Source organism: Caloenas nicobarica, unplaced genomic scaffold (genome assembly GCF_036013445.1).
Source record: "Caloenas nicobarica isolate bCalNic1 unplaced genomic scaffold, bCalNic1.hap1 Scaffold_596, whole genome shotgun sequence".
NCBI classification, from domain to species: Eukaryota; Metazoa; Chordata; class Aves; order Columbiformes; family Columbidae; genus Caloenas; species Caloenas nicobarica.
The window spans coordinates 33,614-57,925 of record NW_027017585.1 but is presented as its reverse complement, the minus strand read 5'-3'; the positions used below and the strand labels follow the sequence as shown (position 1 = coordinate 57,925).

Genomic DNA, 24,312 nt, shown 5'->3' with positions numbered 1-24,312 from the left:
GAGGGGTCCTGGGGGGATGTCCTTGGGGGGTCCTGGGGGGGACAGAGGGATCAGGGGGGCCTGGGGGGGTCCTGGGGGGGACAGAGGGATTGGAGGGGTCCTGGGGGGGTCCTGGGGGGGTCCTGGGGGGGACAGAGGGATCAGGGGGGTCCTGGGGGGGTGTCCTGGGGGGGTCCTGGGGGGGGACAGAGGGATCAGGGGGGGCCTGGAGGGTGTCCTGGGGGGGTCCTGGGGGTACGGCAGGATCATGGAGGGGCCTGGGGGTCCAGGGGATTCCTGGGGGGGTACAGAGGGATCGGGGGGGTCTTGGGGGTCCAAGGGGATCAGGGGGGTCCTGGGGGGGTACAGAGGGATCAGGGGGTCTTGGGGGGTCCAGGGGGATCAGGGGGGTCCTGGGGGGGGTTCTGGGGGGCCCAGGGGGATCAGGGGGGTCCGGGGGCCCCCAGGGGGACACAGAGGGATCCGGGGGGGTCCCCCCGCCCCACTCGCTCCCCCCGGTGCCTTTCCCCGCCCCCCCCCACCCCGTTCTTTTCCAGTCTCTCCCAGTACAAACCAGTTCCCCCAATGCCCCCAATGCCCAAAACGCCCCCAGTGCCCCCCCCCACCATTCCCAGTTCCCCCAGCATCTCCCAGCACCTCCCAGTTCCCCCAGCACCTCCCAGTATCTCCCAGCACCTCCCAGTATCTCCCAGTTCCCCCAGCACCTCCCAGTTCCCCCAGTATCTCCCAGTTCCCCCAGCACCTCCCAGCACCTCCCAGTATCTCCCAGCACCTCCCAGCACCTCCAGCACCTCCCAGTTCCCCCAGCACCTCCCAGTACCTCCCAGTTCCCCCAGCACCTCCCAGTACCTCCCAGCACCTCCCAGTATCTCCCAGCACCTCCCAGCACCTCCCAGTTCCCCCAGCACCTCCCAGTACCTCCCAGCATCTCCCAGCACCTCCCAGTTCCCCCAGCACCTCCCAGCACCTCCCAGTTCTCCCAGTACATCCCAGTTCCCCCCGAAGCGGCGCGGACGTGGCGCTGTTGCCATGGCGACCGGGCCCGGGCCTCACCGCGACGGGCCGGGCTCTGGTCGGGCCGCGGCCGGAGCCGCTTCGGAGCCTCCGCCGGGCGGGTCGGGCCGGGGGCCTGGTCGGGACCCCCGCGGCCGCTTCGGAGCCGCTTCGGAGCGGATTCGGAGCCGCTTTGGAGCCGCTTCGGAGCCGCCAGGCCGGAACTTCCGGTCCGCCGCTATTAACGCTCCGCCCGTCAACTTCCGGAGTCTAGCCGGAAGCGACGCCCCAGCCGGATGGTTCCGGGCTGCCCCAACTGCCCCCCCCCCCCCCCCCCCCAAAATAAACCAAACCAACCGTTTTTCTCCTGATTTTATTTGTCTTTTATCAAAACTCCGCGGGATGGGGGCCTGGATCTGCCCCTCCCCACCCCCCCCAGACCCCAAGTGCCCCAGGGAGGGAATAAGGGGAAAATGGGGGGGGGGGGGGGGGGCTCCCCAAACCCCAGCTGACCCCCCCCCTCAGGTTGGGGGAGAAAAGGGGGGGCGGGGGGGGGCACACAGAGCCTTGGTCCCCAGCCCCCCCCAAACCATCCGGGGGCCAAACCCCCGTCCCAGCAGCCAAGGTGGGGGGGGGGCGGCGGGAGCTCCCCACCCCCGCATGGGGGGTTTTGGGGGGGGTTCCCCGGGGTGGGGGGGGCAGGAGGAGCCCCCCCCCCCCCGCCATTATCGCAGGACGATCTCCCAATCGGCGCCGATCGGGACCCCCGGCTTGCGCAGCGTGAGGACGGGACCCTCGTGCTGGAAATGCAGGGGGGTCTCGGGGCCGCCTGGGGGGGGGGGGCGGAAAATAGGGGTTCTGTGAAGGGGGGGGGGGAAACACCCCAAAATAATAATCCCCCCCGCCACATCGGGACCCCCCCCCCGACTCACCCGCGGGTCGCAGGACGACGGCGGCCGGTTTGGGCGCCCCCAGGATCACCACGCGCTCCAGCCAGGCAGGGCTGGGGAAGGAGCCGCGGGGGTCGGCGGAGCTGCGGGGGGAAAAATGGGGGGTCAGGGGGGTGGGAGGGGGTTTTGGGGGGGTCCCCTGAGGGGTTTTGGGGGGGTCCCGGGGGGGCACCTGGCGGTCAGCGTGTTGTTGGCGAAGGAGAAGCGGCGGTGCAGGTAACGCGAGTCGGTGTGGTAGGCGAAGCTCTCGCCGTCGTCCAGGAACAAATCGCCCTCGGCCGTGCCCTGGGGGGGGGTCGGGGGGGTTTGGGGGGGGGTGTCCCAGGGTGGGGGGGGTTTGAGGGGTCCCGGGGTGCGGGGGGGGGTCACAGACTCACCTGGGGGCTCAGGGCCACGTGGAGGGTGTAGGGATCCCCCTGCATGCACTCGGTGGAGCGCCGCGGCCGCTCCTGCCGCGGCACCACCGTCCCCCCCCGCTGGAAAACCGGCACCTGGAGGGGAGGGGGGGGGCGGTGAGGGGTACACACAGGGGGGGGGGGGTCTGGCCCCCCCCCCCCAAACCCCCCCAAACCCCCGTGTCACCCACGCTGCTCATGGTCACCGGCACGTAGAGCGTCTGCGGCGCCGGGTGCTGCTGGTGGGAGTCGGTGTCGTACCAGACCTGGGGGGGGGACAAAGAGATTGGGGGGGGGACAAAGAGATTTGGGGGGGGGGGACAAAGATTTGGGGGGTTGGCTGCACCCCCATGACCCCTCCCGCCCCCAAAAAGCCTGCAGACCCCCCCAAAATAACCTGAAAGCCCCTCACCTCGCCCTTCCCGGGCAGGTAGACCTGTACGCCGCGGGCGCCCTGCTCCGTCACCGGGTGCACCAGCAGCGCCCTGTCTGCGGAATCGGGGGGCACGCGGGGTTATCGGGGGGCACGCGGGGTTATCGGGGGGCACGCGGGGTTATCGGGGGTCCCAAGCCCCCCCAAAACCTCACCGATCATATACTGGTCGTCGATGGCGAAAGTGGCCGAGTCCTCAGGGAACTCCATCCAGAGGGGTCTGGGGGACAAAGGGGGTGTCAAGGTGGGGGGGGACAGCAATTTGGGGGGCGATTTGAGGGTTTTTTGGGGGGGGATTTAAGGGGTTTTGGGGGGGATTTAAGGTGAGGTTTAAAAGGTTTTTGGGGGGATTTAAGGGGTTTTGAGGGGATTTATAAGGGGTTCTGGGGGGGGATTTAAGGGGTTCTTGGGGAGGTTTTGGGGAGTATTTAGGGGGATTTGGGGAGGTTTTTGGGGGGGATTTAAGGGGTTCTTGGGGAGGTTTTGGGGGGTATTTAGGGGGATTTGGGGAGGTTTTGGGGGGTATTTAGGGAGGTATTTAGGGGGTATTTAGGGGGATTTGGGGGGATTTAAGGGGTTCTTGGGGAGGTTTTGGGGGTATTTAGGGGGTACTTAGGGGGATATTTAGGGGGTATTTAGCGGGATTTGGGGAGGTATTTGGGGGTATTTAGGGGGATTTGGGGAGGTATTTGGGGGGTATTTAGGGGGATTTGGGGAGGTTTTTGGGGGGATTTAAGGGGTTCTTGGGGAGGTTTTGGGGGGTATTTAGGGGGTATTTGGGGGGTATTTAGGGAGGTATTTAGGGAGATTTGGGGAGGTTTTTGGGGGGGATTTAAGGGGTTCTTGGGGAGGTTTTGGGGGGTATTTAGGGGGGTACTTAGGGGGATTTGGAGAGGTACTTAGGGGGATTTGGGGAGGTATTTAGGGGATATTTAGGGGTATTTAGGGGGATTTGGGGAGGTATTTGGGGTATTTAGGGGGATTTGGGGAGGTTTTCGGGGGGTATTTAGGGGGTATTTAGGGAGGTATTTAAGGGGATTTGGGGAGGTATTTGGGGGGTATTTGGGGGGATTTGGGGAGGTTTATGGGGGGATTTAAGGGGTTCTTGGGGAGGTTTTGGGGGGTATTTAGGGGGGTACTTAGGGGGATTTGGGGAGGTACTTAGGGGGATATTTAGGGGGTATTTAGCGGGATTTGGGGAGGTATTTGGGGGGTATTTAGGGGGATTTGGGGAGGTTTTCGGGGGGTATTTAGGGGGATTTGGGGGGTATTTAGGGGGTATTTAGGGAGGTATTTAGGGGGTATTTAGGGGATTTGGGGAGGTTTATGGGGGGATTTAAAGGGCAGAGGCGGTGGCGAGAGGGAGGCAGAGCCACAGGGACCCTTTCGGGGGTCTCGGGGCTGGGGGGGGGGCCCCCGTCCCGCTCACCTCATGACGGGCAGCCCGTGGCGGTGGCTGCGGTAGAACGCCGTGTACCAGAAGGGCAGCAGCGCGTAGCGCCGGCGCACGGCGGCGCGGATCAGGGCGGCGTTCTCCTCGCCGAACAGCCAGGGCTCCCGCCGCGCCGTGTCCAGGTGCGCGTGGGCGCGGAAGAACGGCTGGAACGCGCCCGCCTGGTACCACCGCACCAGCAGCTCCGCGTCCGGGTTCTTGAAAAACCCCCCACGTCGGCTGCGGGGAGGGGGGACGGGGGACGACAGGGGGCTCAGGGACCCCCCCGGACACCCCAAAAAAACCCCGTTAAATCCTGCCCCCCCCGGCCCGAAACGCCGCTCACCGCCGCAGAAGGAGAGCGCGGCCAGCCCGAAGCTCAGGCACATGGGGATGGAGATCTTGAGGTGCCCCCACTCGGCCGTGTTGTCGCCCGTCCACACCGCGCCTGGGGGGGGTGGGAGGTGAGGGTGGGGGGCGCCGATAGATTGGGGGGAGCGGGGGGGGGGGGTCACCGAAATGAGCCCCCCCACCCCTCACCATAGCGCTGGGAGCCGGCGAAGAACGCGCGGCTCAGCACGAAGGGCCGGTGCCGTCCGCCCGAGCGCTGGATCTGCCCCTCGGCCGTCGCCATTTGCTGCCAAAAACGGGGTGGGGGGCGGAAAAAAAGTGAAAACTGGGTGTTTGGGGTTGGGGGGGCGGTTCTGGGGAGGGGGGGGGGGTCCTCACCACGTAGAGCCCGTAGAGGTTGTGCAGGTCGCGGTGCTCCCAGCCGCCGTGGTGCCGCGCGTCCTTGTGCATCGTCACCTCGGGGCCGCTGAACACCGAGGGCTCGTTCATGTCGTTCCAGGTGAACAGGGTCTCGGTGGAGCCCTGGGGGGGGGACACGGGGGTGGGGGGCAAATTGGGGGGGGGAGATTTGGGGCAGGGGGGTGAGGTGGGGACAGGAGAGGGGACCATGGTGGTTTGGGAGCAATAGGGGGGTGACAAGGATTTGGGGGGGGTGACAGCGACCTGGGGGGGGTGATGGCGACCTGGGGGGGCCACAGTGACCTGGGGGGGCCACAGTGACCTGGGGGGGGGTGACAGTGCCCGGGGGGGGGTGACAGTGACCTGGGGGGGCCATTCAACTAGTGGGGGGTCCCATGAGCAATAGGGAGGGGACAGGAGTGAGAAGGGACGATGGTGGTTTGGGAGCAACAGGGGGGTGACAGTGCCCTGGGGGGGTGACAGCGACCTGGGGGGGGGGTGACAGCGACCTGGGGGAGGCACACGCCTGCTGGGGGGCCTCATATTGATGGGGGGGAGGGCATTCAACTAGTGGGGGGGGTCCCATGAGCAATGGGGAGGGGACAGGAGTGAGAGGGAAAAATGGTGGTTTGGGAGCAATAGGGGGGTGACAAGGATTTGGGGGGGTGACAGCGACCTGGGGGGGTGATGGTGACCTGGGGGGGCCACAGTGACCTGGGGGGGGGTGACAGTGACCTGGGGGGGCCATTCAACTAGTGGGGGGTCCCATGAGCAATAGGGAGGGGACAGGAGTGAGAAGGGACGATGGTGGTTTGGGAGCAATAGGGGGGTGACAGCGACCTGGGGGGGGGTGACAGCGACCTGGGGGGCCTGACAGTGATGTGGGGGGGGGCATGTACCCAGTGGGGGGGTCCCAGGAGCAATGAGGGGGGAACAGGAGCAAGAGGGGACGATGGTGGTTTGGGAGCAACAGGGGGGTGACAGCAACCCGGGGGGGGGTGACAGCGACCTGGGGGGGGGTGACAGCGACCGGGGGGGGCCATTCAACTAGTGGGGGGTCCCATGAGCAATAGGGAGGGGACAGGAATGAGAAGGGACGATGGTGGTTTGGGAGCAACAGGGGGGTGACAGCGACCTGGGCGGGGGGTGACAGCGACCTGGGGGGGGGGTGACAGCGACCTGGGGGGGGGCCATGTACCCAGTGCGGGGGTCCCAGGAGCAATGAGGGGGGAACAGGAGCGAGAGGGGACGATGGTGGTTTGGGAGCAACAGGGGGGTGACAGCGACCTGGGGGGGTGACAGCAACCCGGGGGGGGGTGACAGCGACCCGGGGGGGGGTGACAGCGACCTGGGGGGGGCCATTCACCCAGTAGGGGGGGTCCCAGGAACAATAAGGGGGAACAGGAGCGAGAGGGGACGATGGTGGTTTGGGAGCAACAGGGGGGTGACAGCAACCCGGGGGGTGACAGTGACCTGGGGGGGGGTGACAGCGACCCGGGGAGGGGGGGGTCTCCTCACCTCGTACTGGTCATAGGCGAACATGGACGCCCACCACGCGCGCATCTCGGGGTTGGTGAAGTCGGGGTACGCGGCCGAGCCTGGGCATAGCGCGGGGGTCAAAAACCCCCCAAAAAACCCCCCCCAAAAAAAAAAAAACCACCCCAAACTCACCCGGCCAACACCACCCCTCGTAGTCACCGCCGTCCTTGGTCTTGACGTAGAAGCCGCGGGCGCTCAGCTCGGCGTGGACGCGGTACCCGGGGTCCACCTTGATGTGGGGGTCCACGATGCTCACCATCTGCGGGGAGTGGGGGGGACACACACAGCGGTCACCCGGGGACGCCCCGCCACCCCGCGCTGCCAAATTCACGCGGCCGACTGACGCGAGACCCGGCGTCAACCCGCAAAACCGGGGGATCCCTCCCAAGTTTTAGACCCTTCTGCGCGACGAGAGGGAGGGAGAAGGTGAAGCAACGCGTTGCGTAGAAGCAGAGCGCTTAGTTTGTATTTAGCCGGTAATTAATAGATGGGTTGTAAGGAAGAAACTAAGAAATCGTAACTACCACCATCAATTATTTTAGTATAGATGCATTGTACGTTGAGACTTTCGAAATTTGCATGCATAATAACTATATGAATATAAGCAACACAAGAGCGTCCCCTAATTAATAGATGCAAGAAACTGGACAATTATAACTATTATCATCAGTTATTTCTTAGTACAGATACACTGTACGCCGAAATTTTCAAAAACCGTAATGCATATGTAATAAATATATGAATATAAGCAACGCAAGAGCGTCCACTAATTAATAGATGCAAAAAACTGGACAATTATAACTATCACCATCAATTATTTCTTAGTACAGATACACTGTACGCCGAAATTTTCAAAAACCGTAATGCGTAATAAATATATGAATATAAGCAACGCAAGAGCGTCCACTAATTAATAGATGCAAGAAACTGGACAATTATAACTATCATCATCAGTTATTTGTTACTTTCTTTTCTATATTACTCGCATGAGTAAAACCTTAGTTTTTTCCGACTTGCAAGTGCTCCGATCGCTTTTCCTTAGTGTGGAGCTGGGGGGTTAATTATCGTTGACTAGCAATCAACCCTGGACAAGAACCCGTTGTATTGATGGGGTTAATTATTATCGATCAGCAATCAACCCTGGACAACAACCCGTTGTATTGATGGGGTTAATTATCGTCGACCAGCAATCAACCCTGGACAAGAACCTGTTGTATTGATGGGGTTAATTATTGTCCATCAGCAATCAACCCTGGACAACAACCCGTTGTATTGATGGGGTTAATCATTATCGATCAGCAATCAACCCTGGACAACAACCCGTTGTATTGATGGGGTTAATTAGTATCGACCAGCAATCAAACCTGGACAACAACCCGTTGTATTGATGGGGTTAATTATTATCGACCAGCAATCAAACCTGGACAAGAACCTGTTGTATTGATGGGGTTAATTATTGTCGCCGTGCAATCAAACCTGGACAACAACCCGTTCTATTGATGGGGTTAATTATTGTCGATCAGCAATCAACCCTGGACAACAACCTGTTGTATTGATGGGGTTAATTATTGTTGACCAGCAATCGAACCTGGACAAGAACCCGTTGTATTGATGGGGTTAATTATTATCGATCAGCAATCAAACCTGGACAAGAACCCGTTGTATTGATGGGGTTAATTATTATCGATCAGCAATCAACCCTGGACAAGAACCTGTCGTATTGATGGGGTTAATTATTGTCGCTCAGCAATCAACCCTGGACAACAACCCGTTCTATTGATGGGGTTAATTATTATCGATCAGCAATCAACCCTGGACAACGACCTGTTGTATTGATGGGGTTAATTATCGTTGCCCAGCAATCAACCCTGGACAACAACCCGTTGTATTGATGGGGTTAATTATTGTCAACTAGCAATCAACCCTGGACAACAACCCGTTGTATTGATGATGTGATCTGCTGATAAACGCTTTTAACTTTTTCCAACTTGCAAGTCCTCCTATGACCTTAGTGTGGAGCTGGGGGGTTAATTATGGTCGCCCTGCAATCAACCCTGGACAACAACCCGTTGTATTGATGGGGTTAATTATTGTCGCCCTGCAATCAACCCTGGACAACCACCTGTTGTATTGATGGGGTTAATTATTGTCGCCCTGCAATCAAACCTGGACAACCACCTGTTGTATTGATGGGGTTAATTAGTATCGATCAGCAATCAACCCTGGACAACCACCTGTTCTATTGATGGGGTTAATTAGTATCGATCAGCAATCAAAGCTGGACAACAACCCGTTGTATTGATGGGGTTAATTATTGTTGACCAGCAATCAAACCTGGACAAGAACCCGTTGTATTGATGGGGTTAATTATTATCGATCAGCAATCAACCCTGGACAACAACCCGTTGTATTGATGGGGTTAATTATTGTCGCCGTGCAATGAAACCTGGACAACAACCCGTTGTATTGATGGGGTTAATTATTGTCACCCTGCAATCAACCCTGGACAACCACCCGTTGTATTGATGGGGTTAATTATTGTCGCCCTGCAATCAACCCTGGACAACAACCCGTTGTATTGATGGGGTTAATTATTATCAACCAGCAATCAAACCTGGACAAGAACCTGTTGTATTGATGGGGTTAATTATTATCGATCAGCAATCAAAGCTGGACAACAACCCGTTGTATTGATGATGTGATCTGCTGATAAACGCTTTTAACTTTTTCCAACTTGCAAGTCCTCCTATGACCTTAGTGTGGAGCTGGGGGGTTAATTACTGTCGCCCTGCAATCAACCCTGGACAACAACCCGTTGTATTGATGGGCTTAATTATGGTCGCCCTGCAATCAACCCTGGACAACGACCTGTTGTATTGATGGGGTTAATTAGTATCGATCAGCAATCAACCCTGGACAACAACCTGTTGTATTGATGGGGTTAATTATTGTTGATCAGCAATCAACCCTGGACAACAACCCGTTGTATTGATGGGGTTAATTATTGTCACCCTGCAATCAACCTGGACAACAACCTGTTGTATTGATGGGGTTAATTATTGTCACTGTGCAATGAAACCTGGACAACAACCCGTTGTATTAATGGGGTTAATTATTGTTGACCAGCAATCGAACCTGGACAAGAACCTGTTGTATTGATGGGGTTAATTATTATCGATCAGCAATCAACCCTGGACAACAACCCGTTGTATTGATGGGGTTAATTATTATCGATCAGCAATCAACCCTGGACAACAACCTGTTGTATTGATGGGGTTAATTATTGTCGATCAGCAATCAAAGCTGGACAACAACCCGTTGTATTGATGGGCTTAATTATTGTCGCCGTGCAATCAACCCCTTGACGACCACATCGTCAACACACGCGGTTACCTGCGGGTAAAGCGCCACGCGACCCCATCGCCTATCTAAGACCCCATCGCCTATCTAAGACCCCATCGCCTATCTAAGACCCCATCGCCTACCTAAGACCCCATCGCCTGCCTAAGACCCCATCGCCTATCTAAGACCCCATCGCCTATCTAAGCGGTTCTGTGCCGAGGAAGGGGCAGGGGGGGGAAGCGAGACCTTGCGTTTCTTGGCGGCGAGGCGGCGCAGCATGTCGCGGGGCCGGGGGAAGCGAGCCGGGTCCCAGGTGAAGTAGCGCTTGCCGTCGGCGTGCTCGATGTCCAGCCACAGCACGTCCAGCGGCAGCGCGGCCGCGTCGAAGCCGCGCTCCACCGCCGCCACGTCCTCCTCGTCCTGGTAGTTCCAGCGGCTCTGGTGGTAGCCCAGGGCGAAGAGCGGGGGCAGCGCCTGCGTGCCTGCGGGGGGCGCGGGCGCCGGGGGAGAGCGGTGAGGGCGGGGGGAAGAAAAGAGCGACTTTGCGGGGGGGGAAAGGGCGACTTTGGGGGGAAGAAAAGAGCGACTTTGGGGGGACGGAAATAGCGAGATTGGGGGGAAATAGTGACGTTGGGGGGGGAAATAGTGACTTTAGGGGGAAGAAAATAGTGACTTTGGGGGGAAGAAAATAGCGAGATTGGGGGGAAAATAGTGACTTTGGGGGGGAAATAGTGAATTTGGGGGGAAGGAAATAGTGACTTTGGGGGGACGGAAATAGTGAGTTTGGGGGGACGGAAATAGCGAGTTCGGGGGGGAAAACTTTGAGTTTTGGGGGATGAAAATAGTGACTTTAGGGGGAAGAAAATAGTGACTTTGGGGGGGCAGAAACAGTGAGTTTGGGGGGACGGAAATAGTGACTTTGGGGGGGCGGAAAGGGCGACTTTGGGGGGGAAATAGTGAATTTGGGGGGAAGGAAATAGTGACTTTGGGGGGACGAAAATAGCGAGATTGGGGGGAAACAGTGATGTTGGGGGGGGAAATAGTGACTTTAGGGGGAAGAAAATAGTGACTGGGGGGGGCAGAAAATAGTGAGTTTGGGGGGAAGAAAATAGTGAGTTTGGGGGGGGGAAATAGTGAGTTTGGGGGAAGGAAATAGTGACTTTGGGGGGAAGGAAATAGTGAGTTTGGAGGGATGAAAATAGCGAGATTGGGGGGAAGAAAATAGCAAGATTGGGGGGAAATAGTGACTTTGAGGGGGGGAAATAGTGACTTTGGGGGGGCGGAAATAGCGACTTTGGGGGGACGGAAATAGCGAGTTCGGGGGGAAAACTTTGAGTTCTGGGGGATGAAAATAGTGACTTTGGGGGGATGAAAATAGTGACTTTGGGGGGAAATAGCGACTTTGGGGAGACGGAAATAGCGAGATTGGGGGGAAGAAAATAGTGACTTTGGGGGGACGGAAATAGCGAGTTCAGGGGGGAAAACTTTGAGTTCTGGGGGATGAAAATAGTGACTTTGGGGGGATGAAAATAGTGACTTTGGGGGGAAATAGTGACTTTAGGGGGAAGAAAATAGTGACTTTGGGGGGGCAGAAACAGTGACTTTGGGGGGAAGAAAATAGTGAGTTTGGGGGGGAAATAGTGAATTTGGGGGGAAGGAAATAGTGAGTTTGGGGGGAAATAGCGACTTTGGGGGGACGGAAATAGCGAGATTGGGGGGAAGAAAATAGTGACTTTAGGGGGGAAATAGTGAATTTGGGGGGAGGGAAATGGTGACTTTGGGGGGACGAAAATAGCGAGTTCAGGGGGAAAATAGTGACTTTGGGGGGAAGAAAATAGTGACGTTGGGGGGAAATAGTGACTTTAGGGGGAAGAAAATAGTGACTTTGGGGGGGCAGAAACAGTGAGTTTGGGGGGGAAAACTTTGAGTTTGGGGGGACGAAAATAGTGAGTTCTGGGGGATGAAAATAGTGACTTTGGGGGGACGGAAATAGTGACTTTGGGGGAAAACGGTGAGTTTGGGGGGGCGAAAACAGCGACTTTGGGGGGACAGAAATAGTGAGTTCGGGGGGACGAAAATAGCGAGTTTGGGGGGGACGAAAATAGCGAGTTTGGGGGGGGAATAGTGACTTCGGGGGAAGAAAATAGTGAGTTTGGGGGGAAAACGGTGAGTTCAGGGGAATGAAAATAGTGACTTTGGGGGGACAAAAATAGCGAGATCGGGGGGGGAATAGTGACTTCGGGGGGAAGAAAATAGTGACTTTGGGGGGGGCGAAAATGGTGAGTTTGGGGGGGAAATAGTGACTTTGGGGGGAAAACAGTGAGTTTGGGGGGGGTGAAAATAGTGACTTTGGGGGGGCGACAATAGTGACTTAGAGTGGGGAAAATTGGAGGTTTGTGGGGGGAAATGGGGATTTTGGGGGTGAAAACAGTGAGTTTGGGTGGAAATAGTGACTTTGGGGGGGGCAAAACCAGAGAGTTTGGGGGGGACAATGGTAATTTGGGGGGATAACAGTGATTTGGGGGGTACAGCTGTGACTTTGCAGGGACTAAACTACGATTTGGGGGAAATAATGGCAATTTGGGGAGGGATAACTGCAGTTTTAGGGGGGGAAGCGGGGATTTTTGAGGGGATAATGTGGATTGTGGGGGGGATAATGGGGATTTCTGGGGGGGTCCCCAGCCCGTGCCCCCCGTCCCGTACTGGTGAGCATCCCGTACTGCCCCCCATAGTGGTGATTTGGGGGGGACAACATTGATTTTTGGGGGGATAAGGGGAATTTTAGGAGGATTTTGGGGGGGTTCCCAGCCCATGCCCCCCATAGCGGTGATTTGGGGGGGACAACATTGATTTTAGGGGGGATACTGGATTTTGGGGGGATTTTTGGGGGGGTCCCCAGCCCGTGCCCCCCGTCCCATACCAATGAGCATCCCGTACTGCCCCCCATAGCGGTGATTTGGGGGGGACAACATTGATTTTGGGGGGGATACTGGATTTTGGGGGGGATGCTGGGTTTTGGGGGGGGATACTGGATTTTGGGGGGGGATAAGGGGGAATTTTCGGGGGGTCCCCAGCCTGTGCCCCCCATCCCGTACTGGTGAGCATCCCATACTGCCCCCCATAGCGGTGATTTGGGGGGGACAATATTGATTTTGGGGGGGATGCTGGGTTTTGGGGGGGGGATACTGGATTTTGGGGAGGAATAAGGGGGATTTTGGGGGGGTCCCCAGCCTGTGCCCCCCATCCCGTACTGGTGAGCATCCCATACTGCCCCCCATAACGGTGATTTGGGAGGGACAACATTGATTTTGGGGGGGGATACTGGATTTTGGGGGGGATAAGGGGGATTTTAGGGGGATTTTGGGGGGGGTCCCCAGCCCGTGCCCCCCACCCCGTACCGGTGAGCATCCCGTACTGCCGCGCCACGTCGTGGGGCGCGGGGCCGAGCAGCAGGAAGGCGTCCAGCACCCCGCTCTCCGACATCCAGCGCACGTCGGTCTGCGGCGTCTCGCCCCCCCCCTGCATGTAATCCAGCAGCTTCCCCAACAGCGTCTGCGGGCGGGGAGGGGTCAGCGCCCCCCTAAAACCGCCCCCCCCGCGCCGGGCGCCCCCCCCGGGGCCCCCCGCACCTTGCCGGCCGTGTTGGAGCTGATGTCCACCCAGGTCTCGGCCGCGTTGAGCCAGAAGATGCCGAGCGAGCCGGGGGGGCCGTGGGCCCAGAGCAGCGGGACGGAGCCGTAGAGCGCCATGGGGGTGTGCAGCTCGTACTGGAACACGTCCAGGTTGTACAGGCGGTACGGGTCCCCCCCCCTGCCAAAAATGGGGGTCAGGGGGCGGCCGACGGGGATTTGGGGGCGAAAAAGGCGATTTGGGGGGGATAACGTTCAGGGTGGTCCTTGGGGAGATAATGGGGATCAGGTTTGGGGGTGCAGCTGGTGCTGGAACACGTCTGGGTTGTACAGGCGGTACGGGCCCCCCCCCGGGAAAAATGGGGGTCAGGGGGCGGCCGACGGGGATTTGGGGGCAAAAAAGGCGATTTGGGGAGGATAACGGGGATTTAAGGGGGATAACGTTCAGGTTGGTCCTTGGGGAGATAATGGGGATCAGGTTTGGGGGTGCAGCTGGTGCTGGAACCCGTCCAGGTTGTACAAGCGGTACGGGCCCCCCCCGGGAAAAATGGGGGGTCAGGGGGCGGCCGACGGGGATTTGGGGGCAAAAAAGACGATTTGGGGGGGATAATGGGGATTTAAGGGGGATAACGTTCAGGGTGGTCCTTGGGGAGATAATGGGGATCAGGTTTGGGGGTGCAGCTGGTGCTGGAACATGTCCGGGTTGTACAGGCGGTACGGGTCCCCCCCCTGCCAAAAACGGGGGTCAGGGGGCGGCCGACGGGGATTTGGGGGCAAAAAAGGCGATTTGGGGGGGATAACGGGGATTTAAGGGGGATAACGTTCAGGTTGGTCCTTGGGGAGATAATGGGGATCAGGTTTGGGGGTGCAGCTGGTGCTGGAACACGTCCAGGTTATACAGGTGGTACGGCCCCCCCCCTGCCAAAAACGGGGGTCAGGGGGCGGCCGACGGCGATTTGGGGGCAAAAAAGGTGATTTGGGGGGGATAATGGGGATTTAAGGGGGATAACGTTCAGGTTGGTCCTTGGGGAGATAATGGGGATCAGGTTTGGGGGTGCAGCTGGTGCTGGAACACGTCCGGGTTGTACAGGCGGTACGGGCCCCCCCCCGGGAAAAATGGGGGGTCAGGGGGTGCCTGGGGGGGGGCGGGTAACGGGGGTTTTTGGGGGAAAAGATAGATTGATTTAGGGGGGATAACGGGGATTTTGGGGGGGATGCCACCCCATGTCCCCTGTCCCATACCAGTGAGCATCCCGTACTGCCCCCCATAGCGGTGATTTGGGGGGGGGGGGGGGGATAATGTTGATTTTTGGGGGGGATAAGGAGAATTTTTGGGGGGGATAGCGAGGAATTTGGCGGGGATAACAGGGATTTTTAGGGGGGATAGCAGAGACCTTTTGGGGCCATGGGAGGGATCCCACCCCCGTGCCAGTGAGCATCCTGTACTGCCCCCCATAGTGATGATTTGGGGGGGGATGACATTGATTTTGGGGGGGGGGATACTGGGGATTTTGGGGACTCACTCGGTGCTGTGCAGCCGGAGGTTCTCGGCGTGTTCGGGAATGCCATAAACGTGCTCGAAGCCGGGGAGGGAAAAATCCAACCCCACCGAGGTGGGTCCTGCGGGGAGCAGGGGGGGGTGAGACGGGGCCCCCCCCATCCCCACAGCCCCCCCCGGACCCCCCCAAAACCCACCGTAGGGTTTGGAATCCGTGTGCGTCTTGAACGTCTCCTCCCAGGCGCCCGGTTCCTCCTCGTTCTCGGGGGGCTGCGGGGCAGGAAACATCATCGGGGCGGGGGGCAAAAAGCATCGGGGGGGCTCCCCAAAATAAAAGGGGAGCTCCTCAAAATAAAAGGGGGGTCCCCGCCTCCCTGCAGCCCCCCTGTCCTCGTTAAACCTTCTCATCCGTGTCCCCCGTCGTGTCGGCAGCTCCGTCCTCGGCGGCCGCCCCCTCCTCGGTGGGGGCGTCCTGGGGGGGGTCCCTGGGGGGGGGTGGTTATTGGGGTGTTGGGGGGGGCGGGGTTGGGGGTGTCGGGAGCCCCGGGGAGGAGCCACATACAGGGGGGAGGACACACGGACACAGGACACCCCGCTCGGGGTCAAACCGCCCCCCCCAGTTTGCTGGGATAGGGGGCGGGGGGGGGGGGGGCAGCTGTTTTGGGGGGGGGCGGGGGCAGCCGGGGCTCCCTGTGGGGGCCGGGGGCGGGGGGGGCAAAACTGGCACATTTACCTATGGAAAAGGGCCGAGATCTTATCCCACGCGCGCCCGACCCAGCCAGTAAGTTTATCCGTTAAACTGGGGGGGGGGGGTCGCGGGCCCCGCGGTTTTGGGGGGGGGGGGAAAACGCAGCCAAGAAACAAGAAACACAGCGAGAGTCAGCGCCGGGCCGCGCCGGACGGACAGACGGACGCGCCCTGGATCCCACCCCCCCACGCCGCTTCCCACCCTCGGCGCCGCCGCGTGTGTGTTTGTGTGTCCCCCCCCCCACCGGGTTTTATGCTCAGCAGGGACAGACGGACACCCCGAAATCCCGGGGGGGGGGCTTGGGGAGCCCTGGGGGGGCTGTTTGGGGTGCTCTGGGTGCTTGGGGGGGAGAATTTGTGTGTCCTGGGCGGGGGGGGGGGGGGGGTTCTGGGTGCCCCGGGAGGGTGTTTGGTGCCCCCAGGGGGTTCTAGGTGCCTTTTTGGGGGGGCCTCGGTGCCTTTTTGGGGGGGTCTCAGTGCCCCAAGGGGTTTCTTGGTGCCTTTTAGGGGGGGTTCGGTGTCCCAAGGGAGTTCTGGGGCCCTTTTGGGGGGTCTTGGTGCCCCAGGGGATTCTCGGTGACTTCTAGGGGGTGTAGGTGCCCCCAGGGGTTCTACGCGCCTTTTGGGGGGTGTTGGTACCCCGAAACGTTTCTCGGTGCTTTTTGGGGGGCGTACGTGCCCCAAAAGGTTTCTCGGTGCTTTTGGGGGGGGTGTTGGTGCCCCAAAAGGTTTCCCAGTGCTTTTTAGGAGGGTGTTGGTGCCCCAAAGTGGTTCTGGACGCCTTTTAAGGGGTGTAGGTGCTCTCAAGGGGTTCTGGGTGCGTTTTTGGGGGGGTGTAGGTGCCCTAAACGGGTTCTGGGCGCCTTTTGGGGGGGGTGTAGGTGCCCTAAAGGGGTTCTGGGCGCCTTTTGGGGGGGTGTAGGTGCCCTAAAGGGGTTCTGGGTGCGTTTTTGGGGGGTGTAGGTGCCCTAAACGGGTTCTGGGCGCCTTTTGGGGGGGTGTAGGTGCCCTAAACGAGTTCTGGGCGCCTTTTGGGGGGGTGTAGGTGCCCTAAACGAGTTCTGGGCGCCTTTTGGGGGGTGTGGGTGCCCTAAACGAGTTCTGGGCGCCTTTTGGGGGGGTGTAGGTGTCCTAAGGGACTCTGGGTGGCTTTCGGGGGTGTAGGTGCCCTAAAGGGGTTCTGGGCACCTTTTGGGGGGTGTAGGTGCGCCAAAAGGTTTCTCATTGGTTTTTGGAGGGTGTAGGTGCCCTAACGGACTCTGGGTGCCTTTTGGGGGGGTGTAGGTGCCCTAACGGACGCTGGGTGCCTTTTGGGGGGGTGTAGGTGCCCTAACAGACTCTGGGTGCCTTTTGGGGGGGGTGTAGGTGCCCTAAAGGGTTTCTCAGTGGTTTTTGGAAGGTGTAGGTGCCCCGAAAACTTTCTCAGTGCCTTTTCGGGGGGTGCGGATGCCCCAAAAGCTTTCTCGGTGCCGTCCGCGGGCGTCGGGAAGCCGGTTCCACCCCCCTCCCCACTCACGGCTGCTGGCGCCGCTGCCGCTGGTGCTCGAAGACGAGGAGCCCGCGGGCGTTGACGCTGCAGAGCAGCTCGCGGCCGCGCAGCAGGTCCATGCGGAACGGCTTCCCCGTCACCAGCAGCCGGTGCGTCCCGCCGGGGCCCAGCGCCAGCTCCAGGCTCCCCTCGTCGCGCCCCGACACCTCCAGCCTGCCACAAACCGGGGGGGTTTAAATTTCACGCACGCGCACGCGTCCCCCCGCAAAGCAAACCGCCTATCTGCTCGCCCACCTTATCGCGGAGTTTAAGACCAGTCGATGCAGTAAATCCCGACCCCGAACGGCCCAAGTTTAAGGGAACCTTTGAGCTAAACTCGTAATTTACACCTAATCCCCGGCAGACGAAAACTTTAGCACTGAACACCCCGTTCCACCTCTTACAAACCACGAAACCACACCCGTGTTATTTTCTACGAGAAACGCTAATACAGAGGGTGCGATTTTAATCACAACCGCCTTTAAAAGCGACAAAAAATTTACCAAGTTCCACGAACGCGTTTATTCGACCACACGTTCAAACCGTTCCGCGTACGCCCAGCTTTCGCAGCTTGAAAACCCAGCAACGTTAAATGCAATAATCACGTGTCAAAACTTGAAAATATAAGCGTAGCAACGCCAAAAGAGTCCGAAACGGAGTTATCTACCATGAGCGTAACTCACCGCTCGGCCGGCGCGTCCCCCAGCAGCACGTCGGGCACCTCGAAGCGCGGCCGCGGCGGGTTCAGCTCCGTGATGCGGATGCGGGTGACGTTTCCTCGCAGCCCCCGCAGCTCCAGCAGCAGCGGGACCTGCGGGACAGGCCGGGGCGGGGTGGGGGGGGGGGTCAGGAGACGGTGCCGTCCCCGCCGTGTCCCTCCCCGTGTCCCCGGACGGACCTTGGTGGCTTCGTTGACGAGCTGGAGCCGGGCGGCGTCGGGCCCGAGCTGCAGCGACTCCAGCAGCGCCCGGTACGGAGAGCGGCCCGGCTGCAGAGCGCGCTGCCGCCTGGGGGGCGAGGGGGCGGGAATGGACCCCGCGCGACCCAAAAACAGACTTGCAACCCCCCAAAACCGACCCCAAACACCCCCAAAAACTGACCTGCAACCCCCCAAAACCGGCACCCAAACACCCCTAAAAAACCAGACCTGCAACCCCCAAAACCAGCCCCCAAACACCCCCAAAACCAGACCCGCAACCCCCAAAAACCAGCCCCCAAACACCCCAAAAAAACCAATCTGCAACCCCCCAAAACCAGACCTGCAGCCCCCCAAAACCACCACCCAAACACCCCTAAAACCAGACCTGCAACCCCCCAAAACCGGCCCCCAAACACCCCTAAAACCAGACCCGCAACCCCCAAAAACCGGCCCCCAAACATCCCTAAAAACCGACCTGCAACCCCCCAAAACCGGCCCCCAAACACCCCCATAAACCAGACCTGCAACCCCCAAAACCAGACCTGCAACCCCCCAAAACCGGCCCCCAAACACCCCTAAAACCAGACCCCCAACCCCCAAAAACCGGCCCCCAAACATCCCTAAAAACCGACCTGCAACCCCCCAAAACCAGCCCCCAAACACCCCCATAAACCAGACCTGCAACCCCCCAAAACCGGCCCCCAAACATCCCCAAAAACCGACCTGCAACCCCCCAAAACCAGCCCCCAAACACCCCCATAAACCAGACCTGCAACCCCCAAAAACCAGCCCCCAAACATCCCCAAAAACCGACCTGCAACCCCCCAAAACCAGCCCCCAAACACCCCCATAAACCAGACCTGCAACCCCCAAAACCAGCCCCCAAACACCCCCAAAACCAGACCTGCAACCCCCCAAAACCGGCCCCCAAACACCCCCAAAAACCGACCTGCAACCCCCCAAAACCTGGGCCCCAAACACCCCCAAAAACTGACCTACAACCCCTCAAAACCATCCTGCAACCCCCCAAAACCGGCCCCCAAACACCCCCAAAAACTGACCTGCAACCCCCCAAAACTGGCCCCCAAACACCCCCCAAAACCAACCTCCAAACCCCCCAAACCAGCCCCCAAACACCCCCCAAAACCCCCTAAAATGACACCCCAGACACTCCCCAAAACCAGCCTCCAACCCCCCACGCACTCCCCAAAAGCAACTTCCGACTCCCCGAATACCCCCGAAAACCAAGCTCCGGCCCCCCCAAACCGACCTGCAATCCCCCCAAATTGGCCCCCAAAACCCCTAAAATCAACCTCCACACACCCCCAAAAACCGACCTCCAACCACCCAAAACCGGCCCTCAAACACTTCCCAAAATCGATCTCCAACCCCCCAAACTTCCCCCAAAACCATTGCCCAAACATCCCCCAAAAACCCCTAAAACCGGCCCCCAAACACCCCAAAAAACTGACCCGCAACCCCCCAAAACCAGCCCCCAAACGCCCCCAAAACTCTGACCTGCAACCCCCCAAAACCGGCCCCCAAACACCCCAAAAAACTGACCTGCAACCCCCCAAAACCGGCCCCCAAAACCAGACCTGCAACCCCCCAAAACCAGCCCCCAAACACCCCCAAAACCAGACCTGCAACCCCCAAAAACTGGCACCCAAACACCCCCCAAAACCAGCCCCGCAACCCCCCAAAACTGGCCCCCAAACACCCCCAAAAACCAACCTAAAACACCTCCCACGACCCTCCCCACAAACACCCCCCAAAAACCGACCTTCACCCCCCAGGAGCGGCTCCGAAACACCCCCCAACCCGCCCCCGCCCGGTGCCCCCACCTGCAGAACCCGCTCTGCTCGCACGTCTTGAAGTTGCTCCGGTCCACGGCCAGGCCGGGCCCCACGCAAAGCGCCGCCCAGAGCAGCAGCAGCACCGGCCGCCGCCTGCGGGGGGGAACGGGGCACAGCGGGGTCACCGCGAGGAAGCCCCGGGGGCCCCGTTAGGCCCCGTTAGGCCCCGTTAGGCCCCGTTGTTCCCGGAGCCGCCGCACCACCTCACCTCCCCGACGCCATCTTGGCTCCAGACTGACCTTTCACCCCGCCCCTGGCCCCACGCCGCCGCGTCCTATTGGCTGCGGGAAGCCCCGCCCCCCCGAGCGCCCCCTTGGCCACGCCCCTTCCCGGAGGAGGCACCGCCCCTCCCCACCTGGTTGCCGGGGAGACCGCAGCCCCGCCCCTCCTCTGCCTCGTCATTGGCCAGAGCGGGGTGAGAGGCGGGAGCGTGCGCCAATCAGAGCGCCAGTTGGGGAGGAGACGGGGACGCACGGCGTAAGCGGGAACAGGGGACCAATGAAAACGCGGAAAAGCTGAGTGACACATCGGGGAGGCCAATCAGAAGATCCCGCTGAGGGCTCCCCCGGCAACGCCCCACCCCCCCCGCAGTCATGGCAACCACGGCCCTCGCAAGGGCGCCCCGCCTCTTCCGGGTTCGGGCGGCAGCCGGCGCCAATCAGCAGCCACCCGCCGCGAGTGGCAGGGGGCGCTGACCAATCACCAGGCGCCGCTGCCTCGCAGGCCCCCCCCACCCCGTTGAGCGACGGGCCATCCGGCCAATGGGATTGGCTGGCAATCAGCGCGGAGGGGCGGGGCGTCAGCTAGGCCGCTGCTTTGTGGTGAGTGGGGACGGAGCCGGGGGCACCGGGGCGGGACGGGGGAACCGGGGCGGGGGAACCGGGGGAACCGGGGGAACCGGGACGGGGCGGGGGAACCGGGACGGGACGGGGAAACCGGGGGAACCGGGACCGGGATGGGGGAACCGGGACGGGACGGGGGAACCGGGGGAACCGGGACCGGGATGGGGGAACCGGGGCGGGACGGGGGAACCGGGGCGGGGGAACCGGGGCGGGACGGGGGAACCGGGACGGGGGAACCGGGGCGGGGGAACCGGGGCGGGGGAACCGGGGCGGGACGGGGGAACCGGGGGAACCGGGACCGGGATGGGGGAACCGGGGCGGGGGAACCGGGGGAACCGGGACGGGACGGGGGAACCGGGGCGGGGGAACCGGGGGAACCGGGACGGGGCGGGGGAACCGGGGCGGGGGAACCGGGGGAACCGGGACGGGATGGGGGAACCAGGGCGGGACGGGGGAACCGGGGCGGGGGAACCGGGGCGGGGGAACCGGGGCGGGACGGGGGAACCGGGGGAACCGGGACCGGGATGGGGGAACCGGGGCGGGACGGGGGAACCGGGGCGGGGGAACCGGGGCGGGGGAACCGGGGCGGGACGGGGGAACCGGGGGAACCGGGACCGGGATGGGGGAACCGGGGCGGGGGAACCGGGACGGGACGGGGGAACCGGGGCGGGGGAACCGGGGGAACCGGGATGGGGCGGGGGAACCGGGACGGGACGGGGGAACCGGGGCGGGGGAACCGGGGGAACCGGGACGGGATGGGGGAACCGGGGCGGGACGGGGGAACCGGGGGAACCGGGGCGGGACGGGGGAACCGGGGCGGGGGAACCGGGGGAACCGGGACGGGATGGGGGAACCGGGACGGGATGGGGGAACCGGGGCGGGATGGGGGAACCGGGGCGGGGGAACCGGGACCGGGACGGGGGAACCGGGACGGGACGGGGGAACCGGGGCGGGACGGGGGAACCGGGGCGGGGGAACCGGGGGAACCGGGACGGGATGGGGGAACCGGGGCGGGATGGGGGAACCGGGACGGGGGAACCGGGACGGGACGGGGGAACCGGGGCGGGGGAACCGGGGGAACCGGGACGGGATGGGGGAACCGGGGCGGGATGGGGGAACCGGGGCGGGGGAACCGGGACCGGGACGGGGGAACCGGGACGGGACGGGGGAACCGGGGCGGGACGGGGGAACCGGGGCGGGGGAACCGGGGGAACCGGGACGGGATGGGGGAACCGGGGCGGGATGGGGGAACCGGGACGGGGGAACCGGGACGGGACGGGGGAACCGGGGCGGGGGAACCGGGACCGGGACGGGGGAACCGGGACGGGACGGGGGAACCGGGGGAACCGGGATGGGGGAACGGAGCCAGGGAACTGGGGAAACCGGGGGAACCGGGATAGGGGAGAACTGAGCTGGGACGGGGGAACCGGGACGGGGGAGGATGGAACTGGGACGGGGGGAACGGAACCGGGATAGGGGGGAGAACCGGTAACGGGGGAACTGGGACGGGGGGGGACGGAGCCGGGACGGGGGAACCAGGACAGGGATAGGGGAGGATGGAGCCGGGATGGGGGACCCGGGAGAGGGAGGACGGAACCGGGACAGGGGAAACAGAACCGGGATGGGGGGGATGGAATCAGGACAGAGGGAGCGGAACCGGGATGAGAGGGGATGGAGCCGGGATGGGGAGCAGAACCGGGACAGGGGAGCGGAACCGGGACCGGGGCAGCGGATCCGGGACAGGGGAGCGGAACCGGGACCAGGGGGAGCGGATCCGGGACAGGGGAGCGGAACCGGGACAGGGGAGCGGAACCGGGACAGGGGAGCGGAACCGGGACAGGGGGAGCGGATCCGGGACTGGGGAGCGGAACCGGGACAGGGGAGCGGAACCGGGACAGGGGAGCGGAACCGGGACAGGGGAGCGGAACCGGGACAGGGGAGCGGAACCGGGACCAGGGGCAGCGGAACCGGGACCAAGGGGAGCGGATCCGGGACAGGGGTGGCGGAACCGGGCCAGGCCCCCCGGGTCCGATAGGGCCGTCTGGGCTCCACCGGGCCCCCCCGGGGCTCCCCCCGGCCCCCGCGGCCTCGTGAGCGCCGCGTCCCGCAGGTCCCGGCGCCGCCGCCATGGAGTTCCCGGAGCACAGCCGGCAGCTGCTGCGCGGCCTGCGGGAGCAGCGGGCCCAGGGCTTCCTGTGCGACTGCACCGTGCTGGTGGGCAGCACCCCGTTCCCCGCGCACCGCGCCGTGCTGGCCGCCTGCAGCGCCTTCTTCCACATGTGCTACGCCGAGCGGCTGGACAAGGGCGACCTGGTGCGGCTCAACAGCGAGATCGTGACGCCGCCGGCCTTCGGGCTGCTGCTGGAGTTCATGTACGAGGGGCGGCTGGCGCTGGCGGCCACGCCGCTGGAGGACGTGCTGGCGGCCGCCAGTTACCTGCACATGAACGACGTGGTCAAGCTGTGCAAGAAGAAGCTGCAGGCGCGGGCGCCGGCCGAGGCCGACAGCACCAAGCGGGAGGAGGAGGAGGAGGAGGAGGAAGAAGAGGAGCGGGACGCCGCCGGCAGCCCCCCGCCGCCCCCCGCCGCCCCCCAGCAGCGCCCGCCCAGCCCCACCGGACCCATCCTGGCGCCGCCGGGCCCGGCCCCACACTTGGGGGGCACGGAGGAGCCGGGCGCGCTCCCCGCCGAGCCGCCGCCGCTGCCGCGGGGGGACGTGGCCGACACCACCCAGCCCGGCGTGGAGGGCGAGTGGCCCCGCGGAGCCCCCTCGGAGCTCCCGCTCCCCAGCAGCTCCACGGAGCCCGCTGCCCCCCAATCCGCCGCTTTCCCCGGTGGGGAGCTGCCCGCTCCGGGGGCGCTCTGGCCGCCCGCCGGCCCCGGGGCGCCGCTCCCCGCCGCCGTCAAGGTGGAGGCCATCGTCATCTCGGACGAAGAGCCCGAGCTCGGCACCCGCCGCCCCGCCGGCCCGTTCCCCGCGCCGCAACCCGCGCCGGGGGAACCGCTGCCGTTCGGGCTGCCGGCGCTGCGGGAGCCGTTGTTCCTGACGCCGCTCGAGGGTCGCGGGGCGTTCGGTTTGTTCGCCGAGGAGGCCCCGACGTGCCCGACGTGCGGGAAAACGTTCTCCTGCTCCTACACGCTGCGCCGCCACGCCACCGTGCACACGCGGGAGCGCCCGTACGAGTGCCGCCACTGCCTGCGCAGCTACACGCAGTCCGGGGACCTGTACCGGCACATCCGCAAGGCTCACAGCCACGGACACCCGGCCCGGGGCGGCGGCGACCACGACCGGGACTGCGACAACCCGCCCTGATGGGAACGGGGCGGGCGGGCTTTGGGACCCGGGGGAGCCGGTGTGGGTTGGGGGGGGGGGGGGGGCGTGGCCGGAGCGGGTGTACGGCGGTCACGTGACGGAATAAAGCGCGGCTGGACCCGGGCGGTGGGCGGGGCCTGAGGATGG

General features: G+C 62.4%; 2 protein-coding genes across 2 annotated transcripts; one reads left to right on the top strand and one right to left on the bottom strand.

The window, feature by feature from the left end:
- Positions 1 to 1,365: 1,365 nt before the first annotated feature.
- GANAB (glucosidase II alpha subunit) lies at positions 1,366 to 20,281 on the bottom strand. The gene is made up of 25 exons (XM_065658120.1): positions 20,220 to 20,281; positions 20,000 to 20,104; positions 18,135 to 18,243; positions 17,920 to 18,047; positions 17,225 to 17,410; positions 15,695 to 15,760; positions 15,362 to 15,446; positions 15,159 to 15,231; positions 14,987 to 15,083; positions 13,464 to 13,644; positions 13,233 to 13,386; positions 10,081 to 10,316; positions 6,625 to 6,751; positions 6,472 to 6,551; positions 4,933 to 5,076; positions 4,744 to 4,840; positions 4,546 to 4,651; positions 4,201 to 4,443; positions 2,927 to 2,991; positions 2,751 to 2,827; positions 2,530 to 2,604; positions 2,321 to 2,434; positions 2,116 to 2,228; positions 1,926 to 2,026; positions 1,366 to 1,822 (listed from the first exon to the last, which is right to left on the bottom strand). The coding sequence occupies exons 1-25, from the start codon at positions 20,231 to 20,233 to the stop codon at positions 1,719 to 1,721; spliced, it is 2,880 nt and encodes a 959-aa protein (XP_065514192.1). The 5' UTR covers positions 20,234 to 20,281; the 3' UTR covers positions 1,366 to 1,718.
- A 513-nt stretch (positions 20,282 to 20,794) lies between these two features.
- Positions 20,795 to 24,242, top strand: ZBTB3 (zinc finger and BTB domain containing 3). The gene is made up of 2 exons (XM_065658121.1): positions 20,795 to 20,832; positions 22,964 to 24,242. Exon 2 carries the CDS (start codon positions 22,981 to 22,983, stop codon positions 24,163 to 24,165), a length of 1,185 nt encoding a protein of 394 aa, XP_065514193.1. The 5' UTR covers positions 20,795 to 20,832; positions 22,964 to 22,980; the 3' UTR covers positions 24,166 to 24,242.
- The last annotated feature ends 70 nt before the right edge of the window (positions 24,243 to 24,312 follow it).